The sequence below is a fragment of the Terrapene carolina genome, unplaced genomic scaffold (genome assembly GCF_002925995.2).
Source record: "Terrapene carolina triunguis isolate 2854851 unplaced genomic scaffold, T_m_triunguis-2.0 Scaffold233, whole genome shotgun sequence".
Classification (NCBI taxonomy): Eukaryota; Metazoa; Chordata; order Testudines; family Emydidae; genus Terrapene; species Terrapene triunguis.
The window spans coordinates 4037379-4060453 of record NW_020664584.1 but is presented as its reverse complement, the minus strand read 5'-3'; the positions used below and the strand labels follow the sequence as shown (position 1 = coordinate 4060453).

General features: G+C 42.5%; 1 protein-coding gene across 1 annotated transcript in view; it reads right to left on the bottom strand.

The window, feature by feature from the left end:
• PTPRT (protein tyrosine phosphatase receptor type T) overlaps positions 1-23075 on the bottom strand; it is a 697808-nt gene that overhangs the window by 339527 nt on the left and 335206 nt on the right. The window contains exon 7 of the mRNA XM_026656812.2: positions 16964-17257. Coding sequence (XP_026512597.1) covers positions 16964-17257 — 294 coding nt within the window. The remainder of the gene's footprint in view (positions 1-16963; positions 17258-23075) is intronic.

Below are 23075 nucleotides of genomic sequence, written 5' to 3'. Positions count from 1 at the left end.
TCACATCTCTGTGCCTCAATTTCTCCATCTATGAAATGGGAGCTGGGATTCCTCAAAGAGGGATTGTGAGGCTTAATTCATCAATATTTTGAAGTTTTTGGATACTATAGAGAGGTGGGCCACAGAGATGCTTACAACCAGCTCGAGGAATACAGAAAGCACTAGTAGATTGCCTTTCGCAAAACGTTCTCCATTTTCAAGTTACCCCATTGTGAAAAACTCCTTTCTACAAATACGTTTTTTTTAATAAAGAGCTGTACAGAGAAGAAGGCAGAACTTACACAGGGATGCAAAACACTTTCTGTAATAGTGAAGAACAAGATGATATTAGCTCGTTAGCTCATTAAAGTGGGGAATCTGCGGCTCTGCAGCTATGTTGCAGTAGACCGTAGCGTAGACACTTCCCATATAAACGGAAGGGTTTTTTCTGTCCTGTAGGTAATCCACTGCCCAAGCACCAACCTAGCTGCATCTACACCGGGGGTTAGATCATCGTAACTACAGCACTCAAGGGTGTAAATTTTTCACACCCCAAATGCTGTAGCTAGGTCAATCTAAATTTTAAGCGTAGACCAGGCCTAAGAAGTATGACACTCACATTAAAGGAGAACTTCTAGTGCTGCTAGGAGTAGCAGGTTTCTAATCTTCTCTGTGGCCCAGCCACTGGAGGGCAACACCATGCACACATAAAAGCCACTACAACAGTGGTTCCCAAACTTGTTCTGCCGCTTGTGCGGGGAAAGCCCCTGGCAGGCCAGGCTGGTTTGTGTACCTGCCGCGTCCGCAGGTTTGGCCGATCGTGGCTCCCAGTGGCCGCGGTGCGCTGCTCCAGGCCAATGGGAGCTGCTGGAAGCGGCGGCCAGTACGTCCCTCGGCCCGCACCGCTTCCAGCAGCTCCCATTGGCCTGGAGCAGAGAACCGTGGCCACTGGGAGCTGTGATCGGCTGAACCTGCGGACACAGCAGGTACACAAACCGGCCCGGCCCACCAGGGGCTTTCCCTGCACAAGCGGCGGAACAAGTTTGGGAACCACTGCACTACAGTATATGGAGAGCTTTGCAAGATGGTACTCAAAAAAATCCAAGCGCTTCAGGAACTTATGGACTCCAGCGGGCTGCTAACTGTCTGGAGAAGAAATAGTGATGATATTACAAAAAAGAAAAAACTCTCCCTGTTGCTGTGAAATTAAAGAAACAAGCGCTATTTATTTAAGGCCTACACAAAAACAGTATTTGGTATTTTGCGCTCTCATGCTCCATCTGCTTCTTTCTGCGGCAGCATTTTAAAATCAACACCATAGTTCCCCAAGCAGTGACTCTGGTGCTGTGGGTATGCGGGAAAGGCATTAAACAAAAGGCCATGTTCATGTCAATATTTCAAGCTCTAAAGGGAGAATGGGGGGAAGTATTCATTTAACAACATGTAAAACAACTAAAGTCTTAAGAGAAGAAATTGCTCCTAAATGTCTTACAAACATTGGAGGGTTAAAACATAAAGTGATCAAAAATGCATTTAACAGTGTCCCTTTAAATATGGCTCATGCCTTGCCTTCTGTATTACATGTTAGAGCTTCCAAAAAGCCAATTAAAGTGCACTTTATTCTCCGTAATGTTTAAAATTGGGCACTTTAAGTGTGTAAACCTAAATGCCTCTTATTATTTGAGTGCTTTTTAATGCAGAGTTGTGCACATTAAAAATGCATTTGAAAATGAAAGAGGCATTTAGATTTCAGCTGTCTTTGGAAAAATGAAAAGGAACAAACACATAAGCAGGAAATTGGACAGCGGTGTTTGTCACTTTCCTCCAGGTAAGTGTGTTGACTGAAAAACAAATTCACAAATCTGTATTTTAAAAATCATGTGATTTTGCCCTTCACACTTTTTTTTTTGAATTGGTTGCAAAAATTCCTAGAAGTAAGACTTTAAGAGCAGTATTTAATTTCTAACTTATTTTATTAAACTTCTATTTCATTCTAACTTATTTATTCATTATTAACAGGAGGTATTTTTACACACAGAAAAAAAAACAAAGTGTAATCAATATATAACAATTTTAAAGTAAATTAAAATTTGTGTTTTAAATGACCAGACAGAATCCCTTTAATTCATCCTCAAATTCATCATTAAAGGTGGTTCTATTTTGAACCATCTTGCAGATAAATTAGTTTAAAAAAATTCGGAAGCTTCCCAAAGCACCTGAATTCCTAGCCCATCATACATTGCCCGAGAAAACTAGAACACACTGTGGTGCGGATCATCTGTGCAGCCATTCCACTCCTCTACTGCAGCCTGTAAGTAGAGGCAACCAAAGTGCATAGCATCTCCTGTATGCAGAGATTAGCATCAGTGATCCATACAGTTCATGGACCTCATCGTTACTACCACCACTACTTTCCTGGCACACTCCACTTCCACCAATTCCAACTCTTCAGTATGGGGGTGGGGGTGCTACAGAATGTGTCTTTCACATCACATCTCTCCCCTCTCTACTCCCCCACCTCTGATCCCACCCTCACAGCTCCTAGACTGCACCCCTGGGATTAATTTCACCCCTAAAGTGGTAATTTGTTCACCAGAGTTACACCCTTCACCTAGTCTAAACACAGCCAGTAGTTCAGAAACACTCCTTCCAGAATACCATGTAAAGAGATATTCAGGGCTCAGTGGATTCTTTGGCAGATGAAACATGAGGGCAGGGGACTAAAGCAGGGGCAACACCAGTGTCAGCAGAAACTATCCTGTGTATTCCTTTGAGCTCATAAAAACCTACAACAGTGTGTGTGTGGGGGGGGGGGGGGGGGCAGCAGGGGAAAGCTGCCATGTAAAACTTCTTCCTCTTCCACCATAGCAAATCCACAGTTGAACTGCCTTGGGTAGTCAGTCCAGATAATCGATGACCAAACTCAGACATCACTCACTTTGAATAATCATCATCATACTTCATGCCCCCTTCTCCCCCAATAACTCATGGAATGGCCTCACTACAGGGCACCGTAACAGAAGAGACAGAAGCACCTACACCCAACACTGCAGCTGTCATGCTGGAAAAAGACATGAAAACCTGCTGCCGTATGCGAGTCAGACCACATCCCCTCGTGTTGAAGATAAACTCCATATGGCCGGGTCAACTCATCTATCAGACAAGGCAGGGACTTGAAGTATTTCTTGCTATTTATCCACCTGACTTCCATTCCTGGGAAATGGTTTGTCACCACTTTCTCAATAACAATTCAAACAGCACCTCAGTTTTTAACATTATAACGGTGCCTACCCAGTTAGATTAGATCAGTAGATCTTTAATGCAACTGTGAGGCAATGGTGGCACTGGCATATTCTTTATCAACTCAGCAGCAAAACTTTGAAAATAAGTTAATAATTTTGCTTAAAAATTCTGACATTTGTTGGACAGTCCAACAGGGTTTTTGTGTGTGTGGGGGGGGGGTGGGTCATGGGGTTCTTGGTTTGTTAGTTTTTGTTTTTAAATAAAGGTGACAAAAGTGAAATTCTGATAAGACAGACATTGTCAGCACAGTGTGTAAATGACTCAGGAGGAGACTGTGATGTCTAATATTAAAGGATTTGGATTCCAATATAGTATAATGACCAATAAAAGTTGACTTTCTTACTCATTTTTTCTTTAATTATAAATCACAAATGTACTCATGAAAAAGCAGAGCTGGAAACGTTTATGTGGCCCTCTCCTTTCAATCCCTAACCTCCTATCCATCATCTGCACTGATAACAAAGGACTTGGATACATCACTCATTACCTTCAAACAGGGGCATACAGGAAGAGTCTTTCATCAACAGCAAATCAACTTACCTGGCATTGAAGTAAATGTCATTTCTGAAATATCACTTCCTAAATGACGTGGAGGGAGGGATAGCTCAGTGGTTTGAGCATTGGTCTGCTAAACCCAGGGTTGTCAGTTCAATCCTTGAGGGGGCCATTTAGAGAACTGGGGTAAAAATCTGTCTGGGGATTGGTCCTGCTTTGAGCAGGGAGCTGGACTAGATGACCACCGGAGGTCCCTTCCAACCCTGATATTAAAAAAAAAAAAATACTTTGCATTGTACCTTCCATCCAAGGGTCTCAAAGCACAAGCCAACATTAAGTTAGCCACACCACTTTTTCTTGCCATATTAGGGATGTTCTCTCCCCATGCTTATGGATCGGGGGCACCATATGTTCAGAGGTTCTCAAGTACTCATAGGGGCACATGTTATTTCAAATGTATTTATCCTTTCAATTTCTTCATAGTAATGTACTTATCATTAGAGCTGAGCACACACGGGGGAGAGTCTCAGATGGTGTAAACTGGTGTAGTTCTCATTAAATCAATAGAACCACATCAATTTACACCAGCTGAGGTCGGGCCAAGAAGAACTATACACAGGAAAGCCCTTTCATACTTACTTTTTGAAACAGGTTATGCCATAGAGACAGCTAGCAGAACAGACCACTTGGAATTATTTTTGCCTATGAACAAAACCAAGACATCTACAGTACAAAGTCCTTTTAAATTAGTACCTGAAAGAAACTAATCCTAAAAGCACCAAAACACAACAGCAAACCTAGACAGTTAATTAAGATCCATTAGACATTCAAAGTCAGAAACCACAGAATATGCCATATTTTTTATTAACTTCTCTATCATTTTCTTTTAACCTCTTAGTAAAAACTACCTCTTGTAGGAAGGATGTGTGGAATAAATCCTCCCAAGCCATGTGCCTCAAAATACACCTGAGTTTCCTAATATAAAGCCCATCAGGCTATTTTGCTATATTAAATTCTATAGGGCCTACCTGCCATAAGGGCAGGACCACTGTAAGTAAAGGAGGAAAAAACTTGATTGTCTCTATCCTTCAAACTGAAGTGCATAGTATTTTAGGTATACTTGCACTGAAGTGTAATTTTCAAATAATCTGTAGTTATTATTTCCATGTCAAGTCCTTAGGTAGAACTCCCATTTTAAGAATTACTGAGTTAGGTATTTATGATTGGTTGGCAAGCAAGAGCTGTTTCCTTGGGCTGTGTAGTTCCATTACATTGGGGAAGGAGGCAGAGCATAGGGAACAGATGGAGAGGGCATTAGGGGCAGGGGAATGAAGTGATGGCTCTAGGGAGAGACAAGATCCTGTTTATGCAGCTCCATTGAGCTCAGTGAGAGCTTTTCCTGTGTAAATCCTAAAGGATTGGGTCCATAAGCATGTTTGTGCCTTGTAAGTTATAGAAAATAGAGAAAGAAACTCTTCCTTGAGTTGCTCCTGGGTGAAAGTTCAATGCTTAACTGATGCTTAGCTAAAACACATACCTAGCATTATCCTCTCCAGTCTCCTACTGCTAGTTAAGCTTTTCATGGTAGCATAAAGCAACATCATCTTGGAACATCATCTCATCTGACACTCCCAAAAAATAACAGAAGCAATAATAATAATATGGTAATAAAGGATGAAGTTTTATGAAAGATGCCACTTAACTGAAGACTAAAAAGACACCATGCAATTTGAGTAAATTGCTTTTAGCAGGAGACTGCGTGACAATTGAGAAGAAGCATCTGGTCTGCTTCTGTTTAAAAATAAATAAATAAGACTATTCTATAAATCATGAGCCATATCTTCAGGCGGCATAAATTGTTGACTTCAGTTGTGCCAATTTACAACAGCTGAGGATCCGGTCCTATATACATTTTATTTTCAGGGCCACACTAACGAGAACATATACTAGGTTGAGAACTACAAACGAGCGCTACATATACAAAATGAGAAATTCTGCCTTCACACTGGTGCCATTACCTGTTCAATGCCCCCTTCTCCCCCCACCCCCCCCAAAAAAAGGGTTTTGCATGTGAGCCATAAAACACAAAGAGTTTGTCTGATTGCCACCTGGATGTGTGCAACAAACTCCAGATAACAATCATGATGCATATTTCACTATGTAACGAGAAAGGGAAATCAGACCCCTAATTAGAATTCCTGTCTGTTTACACATGGAACAACCCATATAATTAAAGTGCCACATATGCAAAGAAAAAATAATTCCCCATTAAGTCACAGTTTCAAGTTAGAGTTGAGTCCATTGCAGAAACTTGGGCCTGATTCTCTTATCACTGGCATCCACGTAAACAAGGAGTAAGCACACTCCCTTGGAGTCAATGGCATGACAACTAGTAGAAACAAGAGGAGAATCAGGCCCTTTTTAAATCCAGAGATGGATTCAAATTTTTGGTAGTGTTTGGATTTGTGGCTTTGGTACAAAGGCCTTCCTGATTTAAGAATTACAGTTCACAGGCCCAGTCCTCAGCTGGTGTAAATCTGCGTAACGTCACGGAAGTGAAAGGAACGATGCTGATTTGCACAAGCTGAGGATCTAGAGCCAGCAGTGTAAGATTTTCTCTTACTAGTTTGTGAAATACCACAAAGGAGTCTTGGGGCAGGTGTGGAAAGAAGGCGCACATCCTCAGCTACTACATTCCAGCTAGTTTTCCCCACACTAAGAATAGAGGGCTAACAGCCTTGAATAGGCACAGAAAAGGGCACCCATATGTTCAGCTTTCTGGAACGCAAATTGAAGACAGCACTCGGGAGCTAGTAGCCAAGGAATGTAAAGCAAGATCAAAAAGGACAATCATCTTCAGTCCAGACAGTATAAAAGCAGAGACCAGGCAGGTTCTCCTCTCCCAAAGGAGTTCACAAAAGCCAATAGTTAGCAAGACATTGTTTCTTTCCACAGTGAGAGCCCCCAGTGCCTCCATGAAAGGTGTCCTTCTAATTACTTACCAGCTTGCTGCTCAGAACATAATGCTAAATTTGAACCATGCTACATATCACTAAACATTTTAACAAAATCAATAGAAGCAGCTTGATGTGGAAATGAATAAATAGATCTCAGGCTAATAAATAAAAATCAAACCCTGTGTGTGAGGAAAATTAGAAACTGCTTATCCTGGTAGAAGAATTCCTAGGGACTTAAATCCACCATTAACAAAATTCCTCTAAAAAACAACCAGACTAAAACACTATCATGACAGCCTCACTCTAATATTAAAAATAACTGTATTTATGCAGGCTAAGATAAGAGATCAAATCTCAGGGCATGAGGTGATCTCCTGCTGGGGTCAGGATATAGGAATTTTCTCGCCATATGCATCTCACTGCTCAATTGGTTAGAGGCATTCTGGTCATGCTATGCCTTACTCTTAAGTTAGCTGGTACTGACCACTGCTGAAAACATACATCAGACTTTAGGGAGCAATGATCTGCTTCAGTACAGAAAATTGTATGGTCTTATTCTAAACACAGAAGAATGAAGGCCTTTCCATGGCACCACAATTAGAGCCTGATCCTAGAATGTGCTGTGCTCTCTCAACTTCCTTTGAGTTGAAGGGAGTCACAACTTGCAGGATTGGATCTTTAACATGTTCTGATCTCAAACAGAACCACTCAGATCCAACACAGAACTTTTAGCTTGCATTTCCATCTTTCACTTGTGTCCCTCTGTGGTGGGGCGGCTGCCCCATACACAGAGAGTGTGGGCTGCGGCAGGCCTGGGCGCCTGCGTAGACGCGCAGCCAATCCGAGCAGGGCTTACTGGGAGCCAATCAGAGGACAGATTGGGACCAGCCAATCAGGGCACAGCTCAGCCATATAAAAGACTGCTCAGAGCAGGAGCAATCAGTCTGTCCCAGGCCTTCAGAGGGGAAGGTCTGTCTCCAGAGCTGGGAGGCCAGCACCACGGACAGCTTCAGAGGGTGGGAGAAGGCCCTGATATGTACCCTGCCAGGCGGCAGGTCGGGAAGGAGAAGGCCTGGCACAGAGAAGGGCCATTGGGGAAGTGGTCCAGAGGAGTAGCCAGAGGAGGTAGGAGGAGGAAGACAGCAAGACTGTCGCTAGAGGGCCTCTGGACCGGGACTCAGAGTAGTGGGCGGGCCTGAGTCCCCCCCCTCCCTTTTCCCCGTTATTGGTCTATTGGGCCATACCCTCAGCCATAGGCCGCAGGGAGTGGCCGGCCGATGCTACACCAGATCCTTGACTAGGGGGATCGGACTTGAAGGTGTAAGACTGTGGGCCATCCAACCTCCCCCGGAAGGGGGTGTGAATGAACAAGGGGATACTGTCGGAGGACAGTGTTCCAGAAGAGGACGCTGAGCGTTGGGAGCAACGCGAGTCCGTATGCCAACTGAAGGCGAGACGACAGGCGGGACGTCACCAGAAGGGGGTGCTCTACCGGACCAAACCAATTCCCCGAGACGACCGGTAGGAGGCGCCACAGTGGTGAGTCCAAACCCTGTCACACCCTCTCTGCTCCCAAATTCATTCGGTTCCATATATCACCACTTCTTGTGACTGAACCAGCCCACTGGCAAATTAACGTCTGTGTTCATTCCCTTTTCATTCTCCTTGGGGTTCACAGTTGCACATAATACACCATTTGTTCTCTCCGCTAGATCTCTCCACTTGGCACCAAGCAGATGTTTATAGCAAACACTTACAGCACTATCATTCTAGTTCACAGTCAACAGTTACAGAAAGAGGCAGCTTTCCCCCCCCAAATGCAGCTAGATGTGGCAACTGACTACACTTGTTCCCTTGCAGAGAAATTGGACAGATATTTGGCAGTGTCCTTTTAAAAATCAGAATCGAACTATTAAACTACAAAATTTAACTGGCCATAAATTGCAGCAGGGTCTTGTATTTTTCCATGGTAGTTTGGACATGTGAATTTTATGAGCCGAGAGAGGTGAAAAGATTGAGGGAAAGAGAGAAGAAGAGAGCACCAGAACAAATGCACGATTGTCAAGATTCCATCAGAACATGCTCCAGGGCACATAGCATATTTGATCATCAAAGCTGCCACTTTACTTCCAGAAGATGTGTCACCTACTTGGTAATAGAATATCCCACTTGTAACAAGGCGAAGAGGAGATATGAGGATCAGGAAACGTTTATTACCTGTTTGGTCAATTTTGTCACTGATGGGGAAAATCATCCTCTGATATTTAAAGGGACTAAGCCCCAAGGATATGTTATGGTTGAAGCCCCTCGCTTTGGTGAGTGTAGCTGTCAATTCCCAGACACAGAATTCGAGGATAAAGGGTCCAAAATGAGGAGCATAGCATTTCTGTAACTTAGCCTTATCTCTCCAGTTCACTTGCCAGAGGCTACTGGGCTGGAACAAAAGCCGAGTCTCAAGCACCAACAAAATGCTGAAGTTAATGAACAGTCACTAGAGTGGTTGCCATCCCCACAGGCTTAGCACAATCCAAGACATCAAATAATGCTCAGACAACATCCTGCCATACGTAACAGGTCACCTGCTATGCCCACTCACTCTGGGGGCCTCTTGCTGCCAAAAGAATACCTGCAAAGAACAGTTCTTTGTCATTATACTACGCAGTCTTTTATTTCAAGTGTTTCAGCAAGCCTGAGCACAAACAAAAGATGTTCTTATGTAAATTAAAGAAATAATGCCCACGCCCCCCAACATTTATCAACAAATCGGAAAGAAAAATAAATCCAGGTAATAAGTTCCACTCACTAGCATGCATTAAAAAAAATGAGGTTTGAAAAAAAATCAGTTTCTGTTGAATAGGAACCTATTTTACAATTATCTACTCTTAAGTGTATATATAGAGAGAGCGAGCAAGCAAGATGGGGAACGGGTAACTACAGTAAGTAGCCCCATTAATTCTGATTACAGTATAATGTTCAAAAGGAGATTTTAGGCTAATACATTTATGTCTCAGCTGCAGAGAGTTCCATCTAAAATCATTTAATATGCTACTTATAATCTCTTTTGACTAGTGGTTATTTACAGCAAATATTTCAGGCTTTTATGTGCATGTGTGAAAAATCAAATATTAATTATATCAATATAGGGATCCTAAATCTTATATTTTAGCAACAACTTTACATATACAATGTTTTTTCCATTAAATTTTAAAGAGACACCATCCACTTGAAAGATCATTCTCCTATCCGAAGCCCTTTTTAAACCCATTATTGTTACAACACATGCCTAATGAGTAACAGAGAGATTAGAGAAAAATAATTGTTTTCCCAGTTTTTTCCTTTTTTGTGCATTTGATAGTTCTCTCTACAGCCATTTTCATGAGTTCATTACAGTCATTTTTCCTTGTGTGTGACAGTAACCACAGAAAAGAAAAATGTTTTTATAAAATATGAAAATGTACTTCCAAACTCTCAAAAGTTGGCAAAGTGATTCTGCAAGGGTCAGCAAGGGACCCCCCCCACCCCAGTGTATTCTGGTGGGTTCCCCCCACACACACTTCTGAAGCATCAGAGATGGCCATAGCTGGAGATGGGACACTGGACGGGGAGGGCCAGGACTCTGAGGTGGGCATTTGGGGGTTTGTCAGGACTCAGTGGGGAGGGTGGATAGGGGTCAGGGCAGTCAGGGGACAGGGAGCAGGGGGGGTTGGTGGGGGGTCTCGCGGGGGCGGTCAGGGGACAAGGAGCAGGATGGGTCGGGATTCTGGGGGGGGCAGTCGGGGGGCAGGAAGTGGATGGGGGTCGGATTGGGGGCAGGGCCAGGCTGTTTTGGGAGGCACAGCCTTCCCTACCCTAAAGCTCATTCAGCAGTTTGAGGCTTGCAGACAACTATTTAACAAGCTGTTATCTTTTTCTTTTCCCTACATTTAATTTCAGTGCCATAGGGAGATTCATGTCGGGGGGGGTAGCTTCATTTAAAATTAGCCACTTTAGATTAACAGTGATAGAGCCAAGAGAGCCACGGGGGAGGGATCACATGAGAAGAGCAATATCTACACCACCTACCTCCTTCCCAACCCTACCAAGGGAGACCCCCCTCCCCTGCATTCCCCGAGGCTCCAGAGGGGTTAATTCAGTGGTTCTCAAACTTTTGTACTGGTGACCCCTTTCACATAGTAAACCTCTGAGTGCAACCCCCGCCTTATAAATTAAAAACACTTTTTAATATATTTAACACCATTATAAATGCTGGAGGCAAAGCGGAGTTTGAGGTGGAGGCTGACAGCTTGCGACCCCCAGTAATAACCTTGTGACCCCCTGAGGGGTCCCAACCCCTAGTTTGAGAACCCCTGGGTTAATTTAATTTTAGCTTCCTGTGTCCATTCACAGGCATGTGCTATTTTGAGCATTTCAGTTTTCACAACATAGGCTCATCCCAGATTCTGGAACAATCTCAAATGCTCAGTTCGTGGAGTATGTACATAAGCTATACTAAAGACAAACCCACAGTAACTGTCTCCAGTTTGTGAGGGACCCCATGGAGCCAGTCTCTAGGAAACAGATAAATTCATGGAGGTTAAGTCTATTAATGGCTATTTGCCAGGATGGGTAAGGAATGGTGTCCCTAGCCTCTGTTTGTCAGAGGGTGGAGATGGATGGCAGGAGAGAGATCACTTGATCATTACCTGTTAGGTTCACTCCCTCTGGGGCACTTGGCATTGGCCACTGTCAGAAGACAGGATACTGGGCTGAATGGACTTTTGGTCTGACCTAGTATGGCCATTCTTATGTTCTTATGTTCTAACCTAAATGAACCCAAAGTTATGGAGACAGATATGAGTCAAGGAAGCCAGCAGAGTATCAGAAACCTGGAAAAATCTCTGATTGGATGGGCTCAGGCGTTTGGTCACAAGCTGAGGTGGTTCAAATGTTTTGGATTTTTTTTAAGCAGAATTTTTTTATTGTTTCTTTAAACAATCAAACACAGCAAGCAGCAAATATTTGGCCACACACTTCTGAAACCCCAAATCATGTTCAGGTTTTGGCAGACTAATTTCAGCTTTTCAATTAAAAAAAAAACACAACAAATTTTGAAGGAAAGCAGACATTGTCCGTGATTTTTTCTACTTTTTAAAAACCCCTAGTTTTCAATGCAAAAAAAGTTTTGACAGAAAATATTTGTCCAACCCTTTTAATGAGTTTTAGTGCCTTTTAGCACTAGCTGATGCTGAGAACCAGTGACACCTTGTAAAGGTGACTTGAAAAGAAGTTTTCTCAAAACTGGGTTTGTGCTGAGATACGGAAGGTTTTTAAATGTTTATTTTTCCCAGGGCCCCACAGGTGCCCCCATGAGAATACAGTATTCTATAGTATTGCAACTTTTTTTTATGGAAGGAGCCCCCAAAACTGCTTTGCCCCAGGCCCCCTGAATCCTCTGGGCGGCCCTGCCCAAGGATTGCTGAAAAGCGCACACCCAGTGTCCGGAGATCTCTGATCAGAGCACTAACACGTACATGATCCGACTGAGACCTTTCATAGACATGCTCATCCCTGATCCCGTTCTTCTCTCCTAAACCGTTGCTTTTGTGGCTGACATCAATGACACCCATCTTGTTCTCCTCCAATTGCGGCTCTGTGCTACGGCTCTGCTCCTACCCAGAGGCAGCTCAGCTCCCGTCTCTCAACCCGTCCCTCTGGCTGACAACTTACCGCTGCCAGGCCTGAGCTCACTCAGTTGCCCCCACTTCACCTGTTGTCACCGTCTAACAGGCCAAAAAACACGATCACTCACTTGCCAAGATAGTGCTTACCATGAGTTTGGGGCATCTGGCTTCTTCCAGCCTGTAAAGAGTCAGTAAAACACCATGCAGGGACTTAATTTATTTTGAATAGAATTTAGACTGATCAAATGCCGCTGCAGTCCTAAAAACGCTGCCCTGCGGAAAACCAGCCACTGTATCAGTGGTATAAGAAACCTTTTTGTATGGATACATCCTGATTGGGAAAGTTTAGATAAGATATTATCCACTTCAATAAAATCCCTTTATGGTTATTTAAAGCAGGATATTTCATAATCAGTTTTTGATAGGGGATTTATTTAATCAAAAACCTTTCTGAAGTCCATGAAAACAGCTTTCCCTCATTCTGATCAATAATGTGACAAATCATGGATGATTTTGATAAGAATTGTCTTATGGTGCAGTAACTTTCTAAACTCACGCTAAGATAGTCTCGGTCACGCTTCAGTTGGATTCAAGGCCTGCGGTAAAGAAAGTTGGATAATTGTAACTTTGAAAGTTATTTTCCATAGCTTCACATGAAGAGAGAGGGAAGAGTGATTCAGTGGTCTAGATACAAGACTGGGAGCCTGAGTTCTAAAGCTGGCTCTGAGCAGGACACTGAAAATCAGGCTATAAGATATTGCCCAAACCAGAGGCAATAAGCACCTGCAGCTCCTGTTGGCTTCAGCAAGCTGTGCACGGGATGAAATTGTGGAAAAGCAGCATCACTTGCCCCATAACCTCAGCCATACAGAACACAACGCCATCCACAGCCTCAGAAACAACAAGATTTTCAATCGCCGTAGAAGAATGCCTATATCAAAGGGGTACTGGAGATTATTTCACAGGATACCATCAAACTACGTCACCTTTCTGAAAATTGTGGATATACTATACTTACAACCACCACCTATGGTTTCTGCAACAAATATATTTTTCGGTTTACATGGTGCACTTGGAAACCAGTTCTGCAGTCAGTTTTGCTGTTTGTGCTGTATAGTCATTTAGGACCTGACCACAAAACAGAGATATTTACATGAACAAAGCCACATACATGTGTAAACGTTTGCTGTTTTTCCATTGCTGAAATGGCCTTGCAAATAGGGGAGCAGAAAACACACACACAAATCAGTATGGGCTAAAAAGATGCTCCATCATAAACTGATTTTTTTCATTAGCCAGTTTTATAAAAAAAAAAAATCGAGTTAATGGTGTCACTTTCTTCTTTGTTCAGAACAGTCTTGAAAGATTGTTACTGTGTAAGTCTGATGTAATTATCCTAGTAATAAGATATTTGAAGAGGTTGTACCACCCGGTATGAAAATCGGGATAATGATTTAAATTTTCCAGTCTATTATCTGAGTTACCATTATGAGGATATTATATAAAATCTTCAGATATTGGCTAAGCATCTTCCCTCCCTCCTTAGAGGCAACATTTAGATCATTAGAATCTCTCCAACCTGGTGCTTTTGACAAAGTATAAATGTCATCACTATCAATCTCAACAACCTCTGTATGACAATTAACATTAACGCAGTGACCTTCTCCACAGTTAGTAAATTACAACTGAAAAAGAAAATAGAGTGACATTGGTTAGCCAAATTGGTCCGATTATCTACCTCATCATTCGTGATGTTAGTCAATGCCATACAGAGTAAAGGAAAACCCAGTGATATGGGGCACAGTAGAAGAGATCATTAGAGGCAGCACTAGTGCCCCTTCCTCCTCCTCCACTGAAGTAAGCTTTAATTTAAAGCAAGTGTTCTTTACAGAGATGACATGCACAAGTTTGCAGATGCTGGTTTTTGTTGCTCCTGCAAAAGTGTGATTGCACCCATTGTTTAAGACACCTAATTTGTGCAAGGTTTTATTTGTAATACAAATCAGGAAATTACAGGGCAAACCAAGCCCTGCCATGGCACAATTGCAGTTCCTGCGTTGGAGAGTTATAGAGACTGTTTCCTTCAGTAGCCCCTGGAAGGCATAAACTACTGCAAAAGGGAGCAGTGAGGAAGCAGGACTGAGCTGTCCATTTCCCCCTCTCCACCATCATGTGGAGCTGGCTGGACACAGGGGCTCATGCTGTACCTTGTAAGGACTGGTGTAGTATGTGCACTCCCTCTACGGGGCTCAGGAACTTGAGGGATTATGCCTCCTTGGGAGTGTTGCAGTTCCTGAGTGTACAGTTAGCTGTATGCAGAAATCTGGGTTTACAGGTCCCAATCAGGCGCCAAATCTCAAACTTTGACCTTCACCATTACCGGTGTAACACTAGTTTCCATCTTAGCCCCTTAAGATAATCGATCAGACCATGATTTGTGCTGCAGGCTAGAGAATCTGACAGTGATTCTGGTGTTCAGAGAGTTGCAGGAAGGCAAGAGGATGAGCACAGTGGCACTTGCTGAAATACTGAGTGTGTTGGGATGCTGGCATCACTATCCTTGTTCTTTCCCTCTATGTGCAACAACTGTGGAAAACCCTCCAACCATCTGCCAGCTCCTGCCTATCTGACAGATATCATGCAACATCAAACACCTGTGTGCCAGATCTGCACAGTTTGCATGAATGTCACTGCTGTTTTGTCTCAAGAAAACACTGCATGCCAAGTGCTTTACTTGCCCATTTCAAAGAGAACAGAATGTAGTTAGGAAGCTTCCATTTTCTTCATGTTGCACTCAACTCCCTACTCTTCCCCATTTGAAGAGGGAAGGAGGGTTGACAGGGGTTCTCATGCTGTGGCAGTATGTGATGAATACTAATGCATCAAGACTTAATCCAACCAGAGGAAAACATTTGGCCAAACGTAGTTACTGCTTAAAATACTTTAAACCCCCTTGCAGACATCAGGTTGGTTGGTTTACTTCATCAACATGGATATTTGGAATCAGATATTTTGCACAAGCTCACTAAAGTCCACTTGCTATATTACCCTAGTGGAAGGAAGAGAGAGACATCCTCTATCAACTTTTCTCCTTTGTTTAAACTATTGCGAGAGACATCTAGAAATTTGCAGATGAAATGTGATCCAAACCTTGAGAAGAAAGCAGTATGGAAGGAAGGAACTTACAGTGGGATGCCTAACCCACTCCATTGCCGTCCAACAAGCTTGATTTCCCTTGGCAAGTGACAAATACACAGCATATTCAGAACACCAAGAACGGGTTCATCTTTCACCAGGAAAGTTAAAACTGGATTACAGAACTGGTCTCCTCCACCCCCTTCTTCAAAATTCCTCCATGCAAACATGAAGGAACAAAGCACAATATCATGCAACATTCAGATAGCACTAAATGCTGCCGCAGGTAAAGTTATTCAGCCTCCTTGAATGGAGGACAAAAACGTACTCATCCCACACTTTCTAACACTTGCCATTAATGCTATTGATTTGTTGGAACTTTTTATTAAGGCAAAGTTACAACAAATCATTATAACATACTACATCATACATTGTTTATTCAGGATCAGGTTAATAGTCAAAGAACCTGGCTAAAGATTCTGACTTGCTGGCTGGGTAGTTGGTGAGAAAGCTTTTCAATTACATGGACAGTCCATATTTTATGATAGCACAATTCCATAAGAGGAAAGGTCAGATTTTTCCAATAATATGCAATATAAAGTCTAGCTGCTAACTATAAACAAATAAATTAATTGTATGTTCATTCAGATTTGTACACATCAGGAAGTTTTATGGTGGAGTCCCCATGAATTTAATCATGAGGTCTGATTTGATTCTGTAAGTCAAAAGCCCTGGTTGATAAATTCAGCTGTGCATAAAATTTCATGCAGAGCAAAACTAGCCATATGGGTATCAGTGGGTGGAGATTTGCACTGTTTTGAAGAAAAAATAAGTCTGGGGAGGAAATCAAAGACAAAACAAAACAAGACATTTCGAAACAATCACAGAATTACATATTATAAAAATATTTCTGAAGTTTGTACAAAGTGCCGAAAGCTTTCTGTTTTGTGGCTGACACTGCAAAAGTTACCTAAGAGGTAAAGTATGTATTTACTATGCACTTAAGAGACGGAAACATTGATAATGGGCTTGTCTTAGGGTCAATGAACTAGTTTGAAAGATTATCATTGGCTTGTCTTCTTCTTATCTTCTTGGGTTTCCCACTTCTACCGTGAGTGGGAATGCATTGTAGATGTCTAAACAGCTGCCTATGCCTATTAAAAGCATGCCACCTGAACAGAAAAATGAATGTAACAAAACAAACATACCACAATCAATCCATATCCTGAATTCAAAGAGCGCTCCAGACAATACAGCTACATCAGAAGAGAGGTGGGAGTATTGGCTGTTATTGGGTCAGTAACTCATTGGTGCATAGAAATAAGGGTAGAGCTAGATACAGCTTGCACTGTAATGCAGCCTTGTTCAGGTTTCAATCACAAAACATTTAAACCAAAACCGCAGTGCTGTTTATAAAGTATAAGATTCCCCTACCTGCACATTTTGTTCTTGTTGTGAGTGGAGGCCCAGGGGGCCCTGTGCCCCCTTCACCAGGACGGGTGAGGAGCACTCTGATCTCATACTCCACATCAGGGTCCAGGTGCCACAGTTTGTAATTTGGGGAGTCTACGATGTGTGTTTCTGCCCAGTTCCCAGTGGTTGTACGGTACTCCACCTCCTTCAGTATTATAGGCCCATCTCCGATGATAGAATTGGCGTTGGGTTTGATCCACAGATAGGTGGCGCCGACAGCCAGCAGTTCAGGGGGCGCAATGGGCGTGGGAGGTTCTGCAAGCAACAAAAAATTAGAAGATGCTTGTGAAATGTGTTAATAATGCTTAACTTGACTGGACTTTAACAATACACCATGTTCAGCAGAAAGGCTGGTCCAAACTCTGCTCTGTTACACAGGTGCACTTCTCACGAATACGTACCTGATAATACCTTACATGAGATTGAATTCCATGGAATTGAGCATAATTTGGCTTAATATATTTATTTCTAACTGGGTGCTATAACAGACTCCAGGAGGCAGAAAGTCCTACCCTTTATGGAAAATGAGGAGCCACATAATATGAAAGAAAAATAAGTTTTATCTATTTAGAAATATTCTCACGAAATACAGCTCCTGACCGTAGCCCAGCCCATGTACTCATCTCAAAATAGAGAACTTTATCCTCACCCAGCTCCTGAATAATTTACCATAGAGTGATTATTAAAATAAAATACAGTAACTTGAAAAGTTCAACACTGTTCCCACAGTTATTTCCTACTCTAAAAGGCCTGGTCCACATTAACCCCCCACTTCGGACTAAGGTACGCAAATTCAGCTACGTTAATAACGTAGCTGAATTCGAAGTACCTTAGTCCGAACTTACCGCGGGTCCATACGCGGCAGGCAGGCTCCCCCGTCGATGCTGCGTACTCCTCTCGCCGAGCTGGAGTACCGGCGTCGACGGCGAGCACTTCCGGGATCGATCCGGGATCAATTTATCGCGTCTAGACAAGACGCGATAAATCGATCCCAGAAGATCGATTGCCTGCCGCCGGACCCAGAGGTAAGTGTAGACGTACCCTAAGAGGAGAAAATGCAGTGTATCAAATGGCACTGTATAGCTGTGGGCAAAGACCATGTTTTTATCGGTGACCACTGTATTTAGGAAATTCAAAATGCCATTTTAATAAGAAGCTGTAGTTTTAAAATAAGATACATTTTTAGACCAAATTAGTTGACAGTGTCTTTAAAAATACAATTGAAAATGTATTTAAATGCCTGAAGGGTCTTTGCTTGTTTTATAGTAACACAAACAGAATGCTGCTGAAGTTCAATGTAACTACATTACAGCTATGCTGGGGCTAAAAGAGAAACTGAGACAGTGAATTAACAGACCCTATTGTTTTCCAGAGCAAAATATGTTTAACTTCATGAGTGATGGCACTAAATCCAAGTCTGCGTGAGACTTGAAGACTGCCTGGAAGAAGTCTGAGAAGCATCATCAGGAGGCAGGAACCAGACGGGTGCAGATTACCTCTGTGATAAAAAGGAGAGCAAGTCAGCAAGACGGCTCTTCAGCACCCTTTGATTAAATCCTCAAAAAGTCTACAGGGGCCTGGCAACCTGCCTCATTTTTTGTACTATCCCTGTATACATAACACTGGCATATTGGAAGCCACATGAATACCGTATGCCTTGTGGTTTTGAAAACCTGAACTGAAATGTGCAAGATTCTGAATGATTTCTTTAATCACATCTGGTCTGTTTTCCACCCCTCTAATTTGGTTTGCCCTCAGCCCAGAGGACACAGAAATTCTCTTTGCTTGTGAAACTAAGGAGACAGACACAGCAGACACCTTTTTTCTTAAGGAAAGAAGTCCTATAGAAGTTAGTGACACAGAGCCTTTTAAGTTTTAGAAATAGATTTCTGTAAGAGTTACTCTAAAAACCCTTTTGAATTGAATAGAACAATAAGCTTTCCTCCTGTGATTAGTTAAAGGAATGAATGCCTTGGCTGCAAACCACAGAGGAGCTCAAGAGATATGCATTGATGGGGAATGAGAACAAACATTGGGGTGTGCAGAACATTCCTGAAAGTATGGAAATGCCCCCACTGAACCTTAGGAAGCACCATAGTCCCCCATTCCATAACTTACAAGGTTCATTGTAGGGGCATGGAGGTTACCCAAAGTCATAGGAGATCCTGCAATTCCCCACTTGAAATTTTTGATGGAGAAAAAACCCAACTCCATTGACAAGCCTTCTTAGCCAAGGGGTTTTTACTCTGAGCTTAAATTCTGTAGAGCATCAGGGCCTTAGATTAAAAGCCCTCTAGCACCTGGGCCTGGATGCACAAAAGGAGTTAGGCGCTTAAGTCTCTGTTTTAGGCACCTAAGGGAATGTCTACACCATGAGGGAGGAGAGGCCCAGATTCTGGACTCCAGCCCGAGCCCAAACGTCAACACTGTAATTTTCTATAGCCCCACAAGCCTGAGTGAGCTGACATGGGCCAGCCATGGGTGTTTTATTGCAGCGTAGACATACCCTAAATCCCAGTTTGGGGACCACTGTAATGCACAAAACTTCTGCTGAACTCTGCTGGCACCTAGACTCAGTTGACACATAGCTTTTCAGGGTACAAGTTCCCTCGGCGCCTATGTTTCTGCCTCTGGACATGTGCGCTGCTGCTTCCCTCTAGGCACCCAGATACCTATCTTCCACTTAAGCCACAAAGTGATTCACAAACCAGGGGAAAACAGGCATTTGGCCACCTAAGTCATGTGCCGGGCCCAATCCTATAGGTGCCCTCTGGGCACGGCTACCGGGTAGGGCCCCTTAGATGAGTTCACACAAAACAGCTGAAGGAAGGGAGAAGGAGGAGGTCCCTTGGAACGTTTAGCACATATGGGCACCCTGACCACTGGGCTGAAAGTTATGAGGGAGGTCCTCCTCCTCCCTCCTGGCTTCTTGTTAAAATGGTGTAGATCAGTGGTTTTCAACCTTTTTTCATTTGGGGACCCCTAAAAATTTCAAATGGAGGGGCAGACCCCTTTGAAAATCTTAGACATAGTGTGTGGACCCTCAGGTGTCCGTGGACCACAGGTAGAAAAAACACTGTTCTATGGTAATGACAACCTTTCACAGACCCCTTAGACGTAGGCTGTGGACCCAGACTGAAAACCACTGGTGTGGGAACCTGACAGCAGGAGAGGGGTCACAGCTGAGAATCGCTAACAGCATTGCAGTGACAGGCTTAGCACCCTCCCCTTCTGGTCAGCATCTCCCATTAGCTAGCCTAGGAGGGCTCCCTGCCTAACATACTTGCTTTTGTGATTTGCAGACTAAGGCGCCTATCTCTCCCCATTCATTGTAGAGGAGCCTAGGCGCCTGACTTTGGCTTTGTGAAGCACAGCGATTTTCTAGGTGTTTAACTCCTTTTGTGCATCCAAGCCCTTGTCTGTAAAGCAAGTAGAACTAGCACGGTGATACATAAATCAATAATAAAGAGCTGAACAAATAATCTAATGAATAAGTAATTCAGTAAATTCCAGCCCTATTTGTGGTTTGTTAGCGTAAGATAATTTTCTCCGATTAATCCGTTACTCAACAAAATTTATGGTGAATGTTATTTACTCTGTGGCTTGCTATTCAAAGTCTGAGCTGTGTTGCTTCATTGGGATCAACCATAGAAATCACACTATTTGTTCCCTGGAAGAATGAGCAACTCTTATCATCACAATTCTAATTGTAGTGGTAGATATCCCCCGAAAGCAAACAAAACAGTGTGAGAAATAGTTTGTTTAAAATTCAAACAAATGTTTGCAAACTTAGTTTTTGCCCCGTTCTCCAAACTCCAGGCAGAAACTTTTTAGTGTCAAAAAGCTAGTGGTTTACATTAGGGACGTCTCCAACAAATCTATTTTCAAAAAAAATCAACCACGGGTAGCTAGATTTTCATTAAAAATATGAGCATCGCAAACTGCTTAATATTGATTTTTCCCCTCTGCACCATAATTAAAAGATGATCTTACAGATTTATTTTTTGATGCCAAAAAAAAAAAAAAAAAAAAAAAAAAAAATCTAAAAAAATAATTATTTAAAAAAAAAAAAAAAAAAAAAAAGACGACGGCATCTTACAAGTCAAGTTACATCCCAAGTTAGAAGACAAATGAAATATTAAGCCCCAAACTCCTGGGTATCACATAGTATAATAGCAACATTATGTAAATTACTTTGGGATTTGATTGAGGATTAGAAAAAAGATTTACCAGTAGAACAGTTAAATTAGTAGAGCTCCATCTTCTCTACACATTCAAAGCAAGTTTAGATACTCTAAGGATTAGCAAACCGCTTCAGAATAAGAAATCCACAGTGCTCTCCTCCATCCCCTTTCACCTCCACCCTGGATCAACACAAACCTTTCTGAAGGGTTGTCCAATGTTTTCTTGTTTCCATGTATTTTTGCTCTTTCAGGTTCTGACTAGGAGCAGAAGTGCCAAAACATCACAAGAAAATGATGAAAACTGCTTAAGACTGTCAAACCCAATTCTAAAGATTCAAGGAACTTGAATGAACATTAGTTGAACTAATTATTTTGGCCTCAATCCTGCACCACTGAAGGCAACAGGAGCTTTTCCATCACCTTAAATAGGACTAGGACCAAGACCTTAACCTCATTCTGGACCTAAATATTGAAAATATTTCACCTTAAAGAATAAAGCCATTCTTTATCAGAGCAGGCACCTGGAGCAGGAGCAGTATATTTGTTGTGACCTATGCAAATAAACTGCACTTGTAACCATTACAAATTGCCTGCCTGATGCTGCTATGAGCTGGCGATTCTAATTAACATTTATGTGATCTTATCAGTGATTTTAAATGCTTATTAAACGGAGTGGTGACAGATTGAGGATATATCCATGTCAAATTGTGAACTCCATTTTGTTTTTATGAACCCTATTTTATTCCAGGGGCCCTACCTTATAATAAAACCTTTGTTTGGGTATGTGACCTTCATGTTGTATTACAAACCTCCTTAGTGGATTAGAACATCCATTTTATAGTAGGAGCTTGACACCTAGTGGAAAGATTATGTCTGAGAAGCTGTGACAGAGCAATCAAGGGTCATCAATGTTGAATGACTCTCCTACTAGAACAATGGGTTTTCTTCTGGTAGGCTATCAACTTTGAAGGGCTACACAGAAGCCAACAGGGGATGAGGTGTTTCTCTGAGTTAGGAGGAGGAGGGGTGACCACCACCAAATAAAAACAGAGCAGCTTAAGGAGAAAGAGAAGGTAGGGGAAGGGCTGTCTAAGACTTAAGGACACTGAACAAACCTAGGACTTGTGGAAGGCATGAGTTCAGACTTAAGTGGAGGAGTGCAGTTCATGAACTTGTTTTTCAAAGATAAGTAAATCTAGTGTGCTTTGATAAGCGCCCAGATTTTTAAAGGTATTTAGGTGTTGCTGTGCTCAGTGTCTCGATGCCTAACTGATTTGGGAGCCTAAATCTCATGTTCAAAAGGAATTTATTGACTTAGGAATCTGAAGTCTATCAACAGCCAATGGGATTTAGACACTTATGTGCCTAAATCTCGTTAGAAAATGAGATTTAAGGTCCCAAATAAGTTGGGTGTTGAGATGTTGAGTGTTACAATGCTTACATACCTTCAAAATCTGGGCCATAGTGTCTATGTCTAGGAAATTACTTTGCTAAGCCTGTGTTCCTTATTTGTTTGCAATGTTGTCCATCAAGGGGTTAATCAGAAGCTCGGCATGCCCACAGAAAAGTGGACCTGAGGGAACATGCAGAAGCAACTGGGGGTTCAGAAAGGCTTGTAGCTCTGGGGTTTAAGTCAGCCAGACTGCAAAATCCTACTGCCCAAGAAGAATGTCAGACATGAGGTCTGCACCTGGGAATGTGCATGAGACCCCCAGAGCTAGGAACAGTGACCAGTTAATACCCAGGCCCAGATGACTTAGAAGCAAGTGGGATCCATTCACAACAGATGGGCACCTGTTTGGAGATGGGGACTGGGCCAGGTTGTGACAAACATCACCCCCTGCAATGTGACAGCTGATTTGACAAGGTCATCAAAAAGAATCCACTCA